At 39.4% G+C, this 14,336-nt stretch overlaps 1 protein-coding gene across 7 annotated transcripts in view; it reads left to right on the plus strand.

The window, feature by feature from the left end:
* CPQ (carboxypeptidase Q) overlaps positions 1-14,336 on the plus strand; it is a 199,817-nt gene that overhangs the window by 129,579 nt on the left and 55,902 nt on the right. For 5 of the 7 annotated variants that reach the window (XM_065668655.1, XM_065668647.1, XM_065668648.1 and 2 more), the window contains one exon: positions 6,506-6,707. The exons of 1 other annotated variant lie outside the window; for it this stretch is intronic. In XM_065668655.1, the coding sequence (XP_065524727.1) occupies positions 6,506-6,707 (202 nt within the window). Of the gene's footprint in view, positions 1-6,505; positions 6,772-14,336 lie in introns of all 7 variants that reach the window. One more of the 7 variants, XM_065668651.1, reaches the window with a different exon arrangement.

Genomic DNA, 14,336 nt, shown 5'->3' on the forward strand with positions numbered 1-14,336 from the left:
ATTACCAATGTATGCGCTGTGATCATTTCTAAGGTGTTGCCAATTTATTTTCATCTATCTGTTATTGAATGTTTCAAAAGTACTCATTTTTTTTACTGAAAAAGTAAAAATCATCTTTGGCTGAAAGATGTAAACCACAATTTTGTCATTGTTGCCCATTCTCTAATTAAGCTAAAAGCTTTCCAAAAAGGACAGCAGTGGGACAGTCATTCAGAGTCATAGACAGTGTTTTGATACTCTTGTATTCAAAAAAGTGCTTAAGTTATGGAACATTTTTCAGGAAAATCACTTCCCTTTGATGCACTCTTTGTCAAAGAAAAGACTTCCCGAGACAAGGGTTTAGGTAAAACCTACCTTAGCCTGCTGTTGTCTTCAGAGGTGTCTGCTTCTTCTTGTCTGTCCTTCCAGAGAACTTTCAATACTGAATGGTCATGTCTGTGAGTGCTGGCAAGTGGTTGCAGAGGAAACAGTAGCAGTATTGTACATGGCAAGACATGCTAGTAGTATGTTTTTACTAAGTGAAATGCTAATAAGTACATGACCAAATCCTGCTCCAGGGCTGCTGAAATTATTAGGACTGTTGTCATCAGCTTCTTGGAGGTCAAAACTCTGAAACTTTGATAGAGAACAAGCCATAAGATCTGTGGACGTTTTTACAAACTGCTTTCCCACAAAATGTGGCAGAATATTTCATCTTTTAACCAAAGTAGGAGCCTTATTCATACCTTGTCATCTCTAAAAAACTGTGTTAATCTTCAGCTTCATGGCAGCTTTCTCCCATATAATGACGGGGTAATTTCAAAAAAATTATAACTTACAGTGTTCCTGATTTTCCCTGTCTTCATTCAAAAAGAGTGTGAGTAGGATGATCACGCTTGTGGCTGGTGGTTATTATGCCTTGATGCTGGCACATCTCTGCTTCCTAACAGCTGTTTTGATGTTTTTTCTCTAGTTTCCATTTATGCTGTTCTTCTTCATTAAGTAATCTTGATCCTAAATAGCAGCTCAAAATTACACTGCACCCTGTTTATTTAGTATTAAATACTTAGAGGATATTATTTATTTTGTTTTTTCCTTTTCCAGCAGTCACATGCTCTTAGGTGTTTCCTGTGTTTTCTCTTGTCTTTCCTGTAGTCTTAGTTGCCAGCCCAACAAAACTGAGTGTTGATTTAAACACACTTTTGGTACTGCAAGTGGGATGACTGCCATTCACCACTAGTTCTGCAGCACTATAGCCATGCTGTAACTTGAATCCTAACTGCTCTGACTCAAATACTGGAATACAAGAATACAAGTGTTGTTGTTTCTTAAAGTTAAGTGTAAATCAATAACAGAAAGCTGAAAATGTGCTCTTGGATTAACTGATGTCCGTTATCACTGGAACAAATTAACTGCTAGTCAAAGGCAGTGCTTTGCCATTATAGACTTCAGTATTTTCCCTGTAAAGTGGTGATTCTTCCCAGTGGAGTGAAAAAGAAAAGCAGTAAATGAACTATTGGACAAGTAATAGCACCCCATTTTAAATAGCCCTAATTACTGAAGGTTTTTAGGACAGTTGTTCCCTCCCTTATGCTCTCAGGTATCTCACTGCTTTAGCTGGGTAAGAGGAATTGCTGCCAGTGACTCACTAGATTAATCATGAGATGCTGGAGTCTAGTTCAACATTTTCTAAGAATCAGCGATTGGGATTTTGACTGAATGAGTAGCTACCTGTAGGATATATCTGCTTGGGATTGCCAGTACCTACTTATACTGGATGGGATGTGTTTCTTATGAATAGAAGTAGCAGTATGACAAGGGTTTGATTTCTCAGAATTTCATGTTTTCAAGTGTTTGCCTTAAGATGAGAAGCACTTATATTTTTAGTTTTGCTTAACAGACATAAAATAGATTATTTATAAAGAAAACAGACATACAAGGAATTAAAATAAAAAAAAAATAAAAAAATAGAAGTATTGGCAAGGATTATGCCTATTGGTGTATTCAATGAAAATAGCAAGCTATTGAAAACCAGTTTTCCCTTGCAGTATATATTGTAAAGTTCCATTTAAAAAGGCAGTCAAAGAGCTAAATAAGATAAAGAGAGGTGACATCTTCTGTAATGAAGGATGATGAAGGATGAGGATTGGAGGATGGCAAGTGTCACGCCAGTCTATAAGAAGGGCAAGAAAGAGGACCTGGGTAATTATAGACCAGTCAGCCTTACCTCCATCCCTGGAAAGGTGATGGAACAACTTATTCTTGGCACCATCTCTAGACATATCAAGGATGAGGGGGTCATTAAGAGCAGCCAACATGGTTTTAGCAAGGGGAAATCATGTTTGACCAACCTTGTTGCCTTCTATGAAGAAGTAACTAGGTGGATGGATGATGGTAGAGCGGTAGATGTAGTTTTTCTTGATTTCAGTAGGGCATTTGATACTGTCTCCCACAGCATCCTCACAGATAAGCTAAGGAAGTGTGGGCTTGATGATCAGGTAGTGAGGTGGATTGAGAACTGGTTGAAGGGAAGAAGGCAGAGAGTTGTGGTCAGTGGCGCAGAATCTAGCTGGAGGTCTGTGACTAGTGGAGTACCTCAGGGGTCAGTGCTGGGACCAGTGCCGTTTAATATTTTCATCAATGACCTGGATGAAGGAACTGAGTGTACCCTCAGCAAGTTTGCTGATGACACAAAACTGGGAGGAGTGGCTGACACACCAGAGGACTGTGCTGCCATTCAGCGAGACCTGGACAGGCTGGGGAGTTGGGCGGGGAGAAATTTGATGAAATTCAGCAAGGGCAAGTGTAGAGTCTTGCATCTGGGGAAGAACAACCCCATGTACCAGTACAGGTTGGGGGGTGACCTGCTGGAAAGTAGTGAAGGGGAAAGGGACCTGGGGGTCCTGGTGGATAGGAGGATGACCATGAGCCAGCAATGTGCCCTTGTGGCCAAAAAGGCCAATGGCATCCTAGGGTGTATTAGAAAGGGAGTGGTTAGTAGGTCAAGAGAGGTTCTCCTCCCCCTCTATTCTGCCTTGGTGAGGCTGCATCTGGAATATTGCGTCCAGTTCTGGGCCCCTCTGTTCAAGAAGGACAGGGAATTGCCTGAAGGAGTCCAGCGCAGAGCCACAAAGATGATTAAGGGAGTGGAACATCTCCCTTATGAGGAGAGGCTGAGGGAGCTGGGTCTCTTTAGCTTGGAGGAGACTAAGGGGTGACCTCATCAATGTTTACAAATGTGTAAAGGGTGAGTGTCAGGATGATGGAGCTAGGTTCTCTTCAGTGTCCAGTGACAGGACAAGGGGCAATGGGTATAAATTGGAGCATAGGAGGTTCCATGTGAACATCAGCAAAAACTTTTTTACTGTGAGAGTGACAGAGCACTGGAACAGGTTGCCTGGGGGGGTTGTGGAGTCTCCTATGTTGGAGATATTCAGGGCCCGCCTGGACAAGTTCCTGTGTGATGTACTGTAGGTTACCCTGCTCTTGCAGGGGGGTTGGACTAGATGATCTTTTGAGGTCCCTTCCAACCCTTGGGATTCTGTGATTCTGTGTTAAAAGTCTATTTTGATGTTCAGAGACAGGCAGCAGGTTACACCAACAAGTTTTAATTTTCTGGTATGTGCTAAGAGAAGTGGCTCAGTATCAAGATGCAGCAAATGGGATTACTTTCCAAAAAAAGAATTGCATACTGAGTTTAAAAGGCTTATTTAAATGGTACATTAACTATGAGGGAACAGCTGAGCCTGCAGTTGTTTTTATAAAATCTTACTGGTTTGTTGTGCTGTTCCCTTGAGTTACTCAAGGGAGCAATGAATGGTCTCACCCCACTTTGTTACGTGGCAAAGGACAAAAGAGCATCTTCCCTATATCATATTTTCCAGGGTTCATTTCTTTCTGTGCAGGTAGAAACACCAATATGTACAAAAATGGGTATGGTGAAACCCACCTAACCCCCCTTTTTTTAACATTGCAACTTTCAAACTTGACAGTGAAGAGGCTTATAATTCATCCTGTTATCTAGATGATGAAACAGGGAAAAAACTTTCTCAAGGACGCATGGTACTTCAAGTAGTCATGACCAGATTCTTTTTTGTCCCTCAATGAGTTTAGTTTCTCTCCCAGGGGCGTCCTGTTTTCGTGCTACTCTGGCACGTCCTGAGAACTGAACAGCTTTCTAACAGAGCAAGAATATGGTGTAATGTATTGTGGGTGGTTTGTTTTCTCAGTTTCATATTAAAAACACATGCAGATATTTACATGAGAAAACACAGCTGAAGTAATGCTCCTACACTAGCAGTTTAAGAAGTTTTGGAACTTGGGAATTCTGTTCTTTGGAGCTGTGAGACTTCTTCTCTGTGCTGCTCCTGTGCACACTCTTTTCACCTTGCTGCCCTAAATAGTCCCTTTCCACTTGCCTTATTGCTCCTACTAACTGCAGCGTCTCTAAAAATAACCAGAAATCCTGCTTCGAAGACTCAGCCAAAGAGGCCATTTCCAAATGATTTCTATCCTGGTATTTATGTAGGGCACACTATAATTAGCATTCACTGGCACTTCACCAGAACACCAAAATGTGTATTGTCTTCCCTAAGTCTTGCTCCCTGGGCTTGTGATGTAAAGATTTACATTTTGAGATATTCTTTCTGGTTTACCTCTGACACTGGAGCATTACGGGTCCCTCTTACCAAACAGGGTGCTTTTCTTAGCCTGCTTCTCTCCCACGATGTTCAGAGGATCTGTGAATCACAGTATCAGGTTGAGGCTTACAACCTGTAACACTGCATTTGATGACAGGCCTCGACATGACATGTATCCTAATTCTTTACATTGAATCTTTATTTTTTTCATTGTATAAAAATAGCAATTGCTAATTTGGCAACAATGTCATTTCACCTTGATTTTTGGTAGCTGGATGGGTGGATAAGTAGATTGGTTATTTTATGTTATAAAATATTTATAGTTGCTTCATCATATGCAAAGATTTTGTATTAGATTTTTTAACCTCCGGATATATTTCCAGGTTTGAAGTGAATACCTGTGCTATGTTGGAACTTGTTTCGCTTGGAAGATGAAAGTTTTGGGAAACTAGATTGTAAAACGAAGTTTTTGGCAAATTCTACAAAGAACTTCTGAAAACTCATGTGAATATCACGTTCATGGCTACCTGCAGTTCATATTTGATTTTATATCCAGCAAAATGTGAAAGAATTCTTTACTGTTTCTCAGCTTTATGTAAGCTGTTGATGACATCGATCTGATACTCACTGCTATCACGTATCTCTTGTAACAATTTTCATGTAATAACCCATGACAGCCATAAAATTCTGGAATGAGCTCTGGGCATAGCAATAATACCTGCAGTAAGCTCGCTTAGTCGCGTTCAGGATAGTCTGAAGTGTAGCTTTTTTCTGCCTGACCTGGCCATAAACTGTTGTATTTTGCAAAAAAAAAGAAAATAATGTTATGGTCCTCTCAAAACCAGTGAGAACTTCCTTCAGGTAAAGTCCCTAAATATTATATGCCAGTTAAAGCTTTGTGCCTGCACTCCTGAGTACATGGGAAGCAGGTAAATGACTCTAGATGATATTTTTTCTTCTTTTAGCAAGAAAGTATTTTCTAAGTACACACTGAAAGCAAATGTTATTAAGCTGTTTGTACACAAAATCTTAACATTTTATGTTTCCTGTAAGGACTTACGTTGAAAACACAAACATCCCTTAAAACAGACATTATTCCTTCAGATCAGGAGGAACCTCAGCATTTCAGTCCTCCAGCTGAAGTCAGAGTTGACTGCATGGTATATTGAAAATAATGTTTCTAAAGAGGTGGCAGCTGTTTGTTTGTCTGTTTTTAAATGGGATGTCTTTCACAGTCTAAGCAAGCTTTGAATGCATCTGATTTTAAAGCCCACCAGACTGTGTACCTTTCACCCTGCAACAGAATTTCTGAGTTTCAGGTCTAAGAAGGAAGCGAGAGCTACAAATGAAAAATGAAATATGGTGGTAATGCCTTACCTTTCTAGGTGGCACTTCAGAAATCGTCAAGCAAGTACCTGGGGGCAGCAGGCCTGTCCTGTTGTGGCTGCTACAGAATATTGGTGGCTCAGAACTGAATTGGAACTGTTTCAGCTTTTTCACACAGAAAGATTACGTCCCTTAATTTATACTTATATGCACAGGATCACAGAATCACAGAATCCCAAGGGTTGGAAGGGACCTAAAAAGATCATCTAGTCCAACCCCCCTGCAAGAGCAGGGTAACCTACAGTACATCACACAGGAACTTGTCCAGGCGGGCCTTGAATATCTCCAGTGTAGGAGACTCCACAACCCCCCTGGGCAACCTGTTCCAGTGCTCTGTCACTCTTACAGTAAAGAAGTTCTTCCTGATGTTAACAGGAAGCATTTCTCTGCTTGTTAGACAAATTTGTTATGGTATGCTCACGTAGATACCTAGAATCTAGCATATGGTGCCAGTTCAAATAGAAGTCACAAACCAGTGTCTTCTTTCCTTGCATGTTTAGGAAAATATCTCCAACTTTGATATCGTCATGGAGTCTGATGAGGGCACCTTCCAGCCGTCTGGACTGGGTTTTACTGGCAATGCTGAAGCTCGGGAGATCGTGAAAGAGATCATGACTCTGCTGCAGCCCATCAATGTTACAGATGTTTACGACAACGCAGATGGAACAGACATTGATTACTGGATGAGAGACGGAGTGCCCGGTGAGTGGCACTGCTCCTCCCATGCAGTGGCACGTGCGATAGATGGTCTGGTGTTTTGAAAACAGTAAGAAATGCTTTCTCTTGAGGAGTAAAATTTGCTGTATGTAAAATACAGAAATGTTAAAAGATGGCCAACAGAAATAGGACGTAGAGTGAATTTGAGCTTCAGTTTAATAATGGTATGTAGATTATATGTAGCGTAACATGCCTAAAATCTTCTTTTCAGCTTAAAGGATTTATAATAATTAATCCCAGACTGGTGGTTTATAAATAGTAAACTAAGGCAGAGGGGAATTATCCAGTGCAGAACAAATAATTATTTTATTATTATTATTGACTTTGAAATACAGGGCTTTTTCTCCTTGATTTATACGCTGACGAAGCAATGTTTTTGAGACGTAACATTTAAAAGATTATGGGGCATTAAGGTGTGCTAAAGGGGTAAAATTCTGCCACGTTTGAGACGATCTAGGGGTTTGTTTGGAGGATTTTGTCTGGCTCCCAGTGAGCAGCAGCTTGTTGGCAAAAAGGCTTGCAAGCTGTGAGAGAGATCCACCACTGGCAGCCCCTCCTGTGCAGGAGACCGACCCCACACTAGCATGGGAGCGTGCAGAGCACAAGAGTCTCAATTAGAGGCCAGCCTGGGTGAAACCTTAGTGAATTTCCACTGTGGTTTCCATAGCTGAGTAACAGTAAAAAGAAAAGTTTCATAACACTGATATTAAAAAATTATGATCAGTTTTAAAATTTTAAGGTTCTTTTTCTCTGGTGTTTTATGACTGAAGTACGGTGGTGCATTTCTCATGCTAGTTTTACTAGTAGTTACTATAGGCTTAGAATCTCCTAGTATTTTATTAACTGCTGTGTGTTTTACTTGGTCTTGTGGAAGACACACTGGGTTATGGAATATATGCTGCTCATTTATGGTCAGAAGACACACTGGGTTATGGAATATATGCTGCTCATTTATGGTCAGAACCCTTTGCTTCTCACTCACATGGGGTGTACAAAGATACCATAAAGTTGACTGCCTCTATAAATATGTGGATGTCTAATTTTCAAAGCTAACGTGCTGTGCAAGAAATATGGATGAATGGGTATTGTTAAACAGCTAAGGATGAATCTTTATCTGGCATGCTGATTTCTAAGCGAGGCGGAAGCTGTTCTATGCATTGTCACACCACTGTGACATTAGTGTCTGCTCGAGTTTCTAGGCTCTGTCGGTGCATCTTACGTGAGTGTTAGCACCATATGCTGAGTCAAGCTGAGACTGGAATCACTGCTGAGAGGCTGTAGCCACATTGTCCTCCAGGCCTGGAAGTGCGCTTGCCAAGACGTCTGGTCCAGAGCTTCAGACCAACACGTCTGTGTAGCTGGAATATGCCAACTCACCACTCAGTTTGTGCTTAGAAAATACAAGTGTATTAGAATTATTTCCTAGGTAAGGTATTGGGAGCACTAAGACGGTCCTTTGGGACTTCTGTTGTGCTTCCCATCCGTGTGTGACAGATTATGGAAGAAGAGAGAAAAAATTTACATTCCGATACCTGCTTTTCAGTTGATAATGCAAGTGGTGTTGTGATGTTTCATCAGCTGAGGTGCACCTAGAGCACAAACAGCTAAGCTTGCTATGGTTGTCTCTATTAGTGACCTGAGCTACATGTTTAAAGTACACTCAGTAGGAGCAGGGCAGAAACAGGAGCCCTCTCAGATAGTAATCCATACTCCTCAGAAAGGAAAAACTATGAAAAATATCATAATGCTATAAGCTCAACCTTGGGAAAATATAAATACACCAGACCCAAGACCTCAGTTTTTAAATACAAAAAATTGGCACATAAATTGATGGTCATTTTTTTTGCTGTCTGAAGCTTTGGTTCATTTAACTTCCCATTAAGCAAGTTACAAAGTGTTCTTACAGCATAAAGGAACAGTGATTCTTTTTTTGCCTGTTGTGCCTTAGTGGGAAGGAATTAGCTCCACTAAAAGAATTTTGGTTGCTTTAGATTGTATTTCATACTGTAGGAGGGAGAAGTCTTAAGACATCTTGTAATCTTCACGCCTTGTCTGCAGTATTCTCACTGCTCGAATGAGCCTTTATGGTATATAATAACATTGGAACAAATTGAACACACTGTAACAGCTCTTATAATTTTGTCCAATTTAAACAAGCAGTCAAGTGTTGACATTTTATCAATTTTATTTAAACATTTTCTTGAAAATACACTTGGTGGCTTTGTTTCTGCAACAGTGAGAGAGAAACGTGACCAACTACTTGAAAAACAAGGCAGGTTTCCAGCATAGTTTCTTTAGATTTTTTCTTCTTTTTGGTGTTAAGTGGATTCTGGGATTCACCTTTTTAAATGCTATTAAAATTCTGCTTCTCCTGCTCCTTTTAGCCTGAAGATCCACAGAGGGCAACAGTTCGTTTTTCAGAGCCATTCATAGCTGCTCCTGAGACAGGCAAAATGACTCTGGCTCCTTACTCTCTGCTGTTTATTTTTAATTGGCGTGCAAGGAAATGTTATTTGTAATGTTACTTAAATGCATTTGCAAGAAGACAGCGGTGTCCATTTTGAGATTTTAGGATGAGAGAGGCTAGGAGAGGTTTGCAAACCAAAGGCTGAAGCTTTGAAAGAGGTTTGCAAACCTCTGAAGCCCAAGCAAGGTGGTGTACCAAATACAACAGTTTAATGCTGTGTGATTGCAGAGTATTAGAAAAATTTCAGTCAGTGGCCTTTACATTGGATTATTTTGAGAACAGTTTGGGCCAGCAATGAGGAATGTCTGTAGCTGTGTTTCTCTAGTGATAGCCAGTTTTCAGCTACTGAAAATATCTGTGTAACGTTTGTTTTGCTTTTTCATGAAGCATAAATCAAATGAAATAGGGTTTTTGTGGTGTCATATTTTACGCTGTGGTTTTGCAGTTTGAGGTGATCAATGATCTCAAGACTTGGGTGATGAAGCCTTGGGTGGGATGGTTTAGTGTGAGGTGTCCCTGCCCATGGCAGGGGGGTTGGCACTGGATGATCTTGAGGTCCTTTCCAACCCTGACTATTCTATGATTCTATGACTGTTTCTTTATCAATTATGTAATTGTCTTCCTCAGCTTTCTTTTTAAGTCTTCAATTACGTATTTGTTTTTAATTAGGGATACACCTAAACTGTGGCACATAAAGCTGTTCCTTTCCAACACCAAATCCTACTCAAGTTTGGGCAGAATTTGCAGATGTAATTGCGGAGACAGGTTGGTTGAGTTTATTAGGTTTCTTTGCATTCTTTTCCACAACAAGCTTCTTCAGTCTCTAAAGGGGTTAAAAAACATTAAAAAAGCCCTGCTACACCAGCACTCAGGTATTTTTGTTGAAAAACCAAGGTATCTGATGTTCACGAAGATGCTTTGAATGTGATTTAGATTGGTTCTTAATGTAAAAGCACAGGGGCTGAGTCATCCTTCCCAGAAACTGAGAAGAGTGAATGGTGTGATGACATTTGTGCTGTGGTATTCAGTGAGCATTAGTTCAGCTTCAGGTGTTAGGGGAAAGGAAAGTAGGTGCTCTCCTGTTTTTGCAGAGGAAAGGTTGTTGTGAGATAGTATTTCCAGGAAAGCTGGTTTAAGGATGCTCCTTTCTGCCAGGCTCATCAGAGAGGTTATCTATTGCTGCAGTGCTTATGATGGGAACACTCGTTTGTTAGGAACTGAGCTCTATTTGAGATCGAGCTGACCCAGGACATCAAACAATGTGGCAAAAGGCACATGGCAACTCGTCTGTTTAAAGTTCAACCAGTGACCTAAAGGTGAAACTCCTTTTTACAATGTCATTCTGACCCTCGATGGTTGGTCATGTCTCTGTCTCCACAGTGACCGTGTCTTGCTTTTTTGTTACGTTACACAAGAGGAGGAATTATTCTTCCAGAAACTAATAAACCAGTAGTTCATCAAACTTTAATGTTTCTTCAGAAATCAAAAATTCATTGCTAACCCAATCTATTAGTCATTTGCTCAGAGGTGGCAAACAAATAACTGCTGTATATCCTTTCTCTCATTTTTGTGTTTTCATAGTGCTTTATTACCTTCATCTAAAATAAGATGTATTTCGGCCTTAGACACCAGACTTCAACATGCATGATTTGCTTTCTTCTTACGTAAGAGGTTAAATCTTTCACTTCCACCCCTTTTCCAGAGCATGCTGCCCCCTTGTCCCTATGTCCCAGTCATCCCTTGTAGCACCGAACTCCAGTGTGAGCCTGCCAGCATGCTTGAGCCAAACCTCCTCCTCTGCTTGGTGTCAGCCAGGGGAAGTTTGAGAAAGTGGAGTTATGGGGAAGCTCCCTGGCTTAAGTTTGCCAGCTGGGCGTGAAGAATTGGGTAAATTATTTCCCAAATTATAAGTGGATAGCCTCTGTTCACACTTGCCTGTATCACTGGAGTGAGGCTCCGCTGCGATACATGAGACATTGCCCCTCAGGGTACCTGTCCTCAGACTTGGGCAGCCTCTTTGGATCCAGTTTCTAAGCTTATTTTCATTGCCAAAAGGATAAAAACTGTAAAGAATAAAGAGGAAAAAAATCAGATTCACATAATCTAGGAATTGACAGGCCAATGATGAAAAGGGTTTGGCTTGATTGTTCACGCATAATGGATTATGCTTAACAAAGACTTTGTAGAAGATGAGGGAAAGAGAAAAAGGTTTCCTTAAAAACAGACATTAAGCTTAACTTCCTCGCTTTAATACACAGTGCTTGTGTGATTTGTGATCTGCAATGTTTAGTGTAGGGTATCACATGGAGAGCTCCAGTTATTTGACCAAGTGACTAGCAGAAGTGAAATGCTCCTCATGGAGCAAAACGTTGAACATGAATGCTACTCACAGAACTAGTTTTATGCATAGCATTATAAGTACTTAGATAAATGTACCTCTACAGGTGCTACATTTTTTGTGCTTGTTGAGTTCCCACTTCTCTGGACGTGTTGAAACACAGTGACCGCACCAGCCACTATGGACCTGATTTATTTTTTTGTGGAAATGAGAATCAAGGGGCTTATGGTGTGTACCTATGTCCTGCCTGAGACTTCATCTCAATAAGTCTGAGATATACCAGCACTGTGGTGTGATAATTAGCAATATTCTATTACTTTTTGGAAGAAATTCCTTTCCTTTTAAGTATCTTATTTTATTATTCTGAAAGGAAATATGGTGAATAAGTGTGTTCCACTGCAGAAGACAAATTTTCTGCAACTTGGGAGGTATTAAATTAATCCAATATGCTAAGAGAACAATTATAATTGCTTGGCACTTAAAAAACCTACTATAAGTGCTAAACTATTAGAACCATATAAAATCTTGATTGCAGCAAGAACCGTGTGTATTAATCTGTAAAATAATTCATCTATGCTCTAATTTATCATTGTTCCATAAAAATAGGCATTTGAAATTAGAAATTACTCTAGAGTAATTAAATAAATTTAATATGCTGCAACTTTTTATGAAGGTGGATACCTTAAAAAGCTCATAGTTATCTCAGTTATATTAGCCTTTCATATGACCTTTTCTGCTTTTAATACAGTTAATAAGGTCTTTGAGAATAATCATTTAATGAAAGGACTAGTCTGTAAATTACGGTGTGTTTTCCTATTAGTTGTGCTGTTTGATTTGACCATAGAGTTCTTTCCACCTTTGTTCTGCTTGGGCTAGAGTCTTGTTTTGCCATATTGGAATATTAGGCTACTTCTAATGATTAACAGAAAGGATTTCTGCTAACTGTTAGAAAACCTTGCAGAATTGCAAGGTTTTTTTGTTTTATGTAGACTAGACACAAACCGTGTAAGTAATTGAGCTGGGGTATTACTGTTGGAGAGAGGGATGGAGTTGAGTGATTAGGCACCCTGACTGCAATAAAATTTTACTAATAGTTTTAAGGTGGATTCTTTAATATACTTCTCAGAGTATGCACATTTCTAATGCAAGGGCACAGAAAGTCATGTCAAGTCAAAAAACAATTTGTCATCTTTGGGGCAAAATAGTTCGGGATTGTAGCAAACACTTGAAAACTATCAATTCACACTTATTTTGACAAAATTCAAGAGTACTTCTGAATGAACTTGCTGAAGTCTACCCTAGCTATGAACTCCCACTGTTCAGTAATATATTTTAAAAGTAATTTATAAGAGACTGATAGAAATACTAGGAAGTCAAAGGCTGACACAATCAAGGGTGAATTGCTAGCAGATAGTGCTAAGTGATTTAAATTCTCTCAATATTAGTGACATTTTAATGAGAGGATAATTAGAAAAGAACTGAAGGAAGACTTGAAAGTCTAGAAATCATACCTTACAGCAAAAAGCTGGAGAAATTAAATTCCTCTCTGTTTATGCAAAACTATGTTGAGCAATGACTCAACTACACCATGCGTATTAAACTGGGAAGTGTTTTGTCTAATCACAGCACTTTTCTGCGTTGTTTCAAAAAATAGTTCATTAGAAATTCAGTCTATCTATCTAAGTTTAACCAAATCCTAAGTGGAAGAAAGAAAACACCTTCTTCCAATAAGGTCAGTGAGCTACAGAAGCACCTTGCCGACTTTGTGAATTCTCCATCATTTTGAATGTGTAAAAAAGACTTGGATGTCCTTCAAAAAGTAAAGGGTAATTCAAGCAAGGGGAGTGGGCTTGATGCAGTAGATGCAATGTGAGGTTCTTTACATGTGTTATTCAGAAGGTGTGCTTATATGACAATGGGTCTTGCTGGCCTTAAAAAATCTGTGAATCTGACAGTAAATCATATAAGCATTTTCCATAATGAAATACCTCATTCCCCAATTAAGCCTCATCCAGTTCAAACAGACTAGCTTTTTGAATACCAAAATCTCTTGTCTTTGATTTGTATAACATTTAGATAATCTTAATTGCAATTGTAAAAGTAGAAGCATTGTTAGCTTGCTGATCCTAGAGGAAATTTGAACTGTGAAAACAGAAATATTTGCAAAACTCTGTCATACACTGCTGAACATATTGAACTTTTTTATTTTATTTCTAGTTATTCTCTTTTCTTCCGTATCTCTGAAGCAGTTTCGACAAAGTTTTCTTGGTGATCACAAGTTAAAAATTACAGCACATGGGTTAAGCAGCTGATATTACAGAGCATTTAAATGAATCTCATAAAAGCTGAGGCAAGGCAGCTTTAAAATCATCTTACATGAAAATTGCAATAAATCAGTTTGAAACACTGACATTCTAATTGGCTTTTAGAATCGCAGAAGTAATATTGTTCCAGTGCATTCAACACTGTGCAAATACTAAATAAGCTCATTAATCTAGTAATGAGAACTTAAATGAAGGTGTTTCAAATAAATTCTAATGGTTCTTGCACTTTTTGGCTAGTGGACTTCTTTCTCTTGAAGACATTTTGTCACTGTTCCCTCTGTGGATATCTGGAAAATTTTCCTCATTTCTAGATGCTTTCTCTGAAAAAAAAGCCATGAGGCGGATTGGTGTAAAAGACAATGATGTTGTTAAATCTGTTCCCTCTGTAAGCACTCAAAACTCGTAAACATTTCCAAGATGGACAATAAATTTCTTCCTGCCACTCACCTTTGTAGGAGAATATGCGCTGCCTTAGGAAAGAAACA

This window comes from Lathamus discolor, chromosome 2, assembly GCF_037157495.1.
Source record: "Lathamus discolor isolate bLatDis1 chromosome 2, bLatDis1.hap1, whole genome shotgun sequence".
NCBI classification, from domain to species: Eukaryota; Metazoa; Chordata; class Aves; order Psittaciformes; family Psittacidae; genus Lathamus; species Lathamus discolor.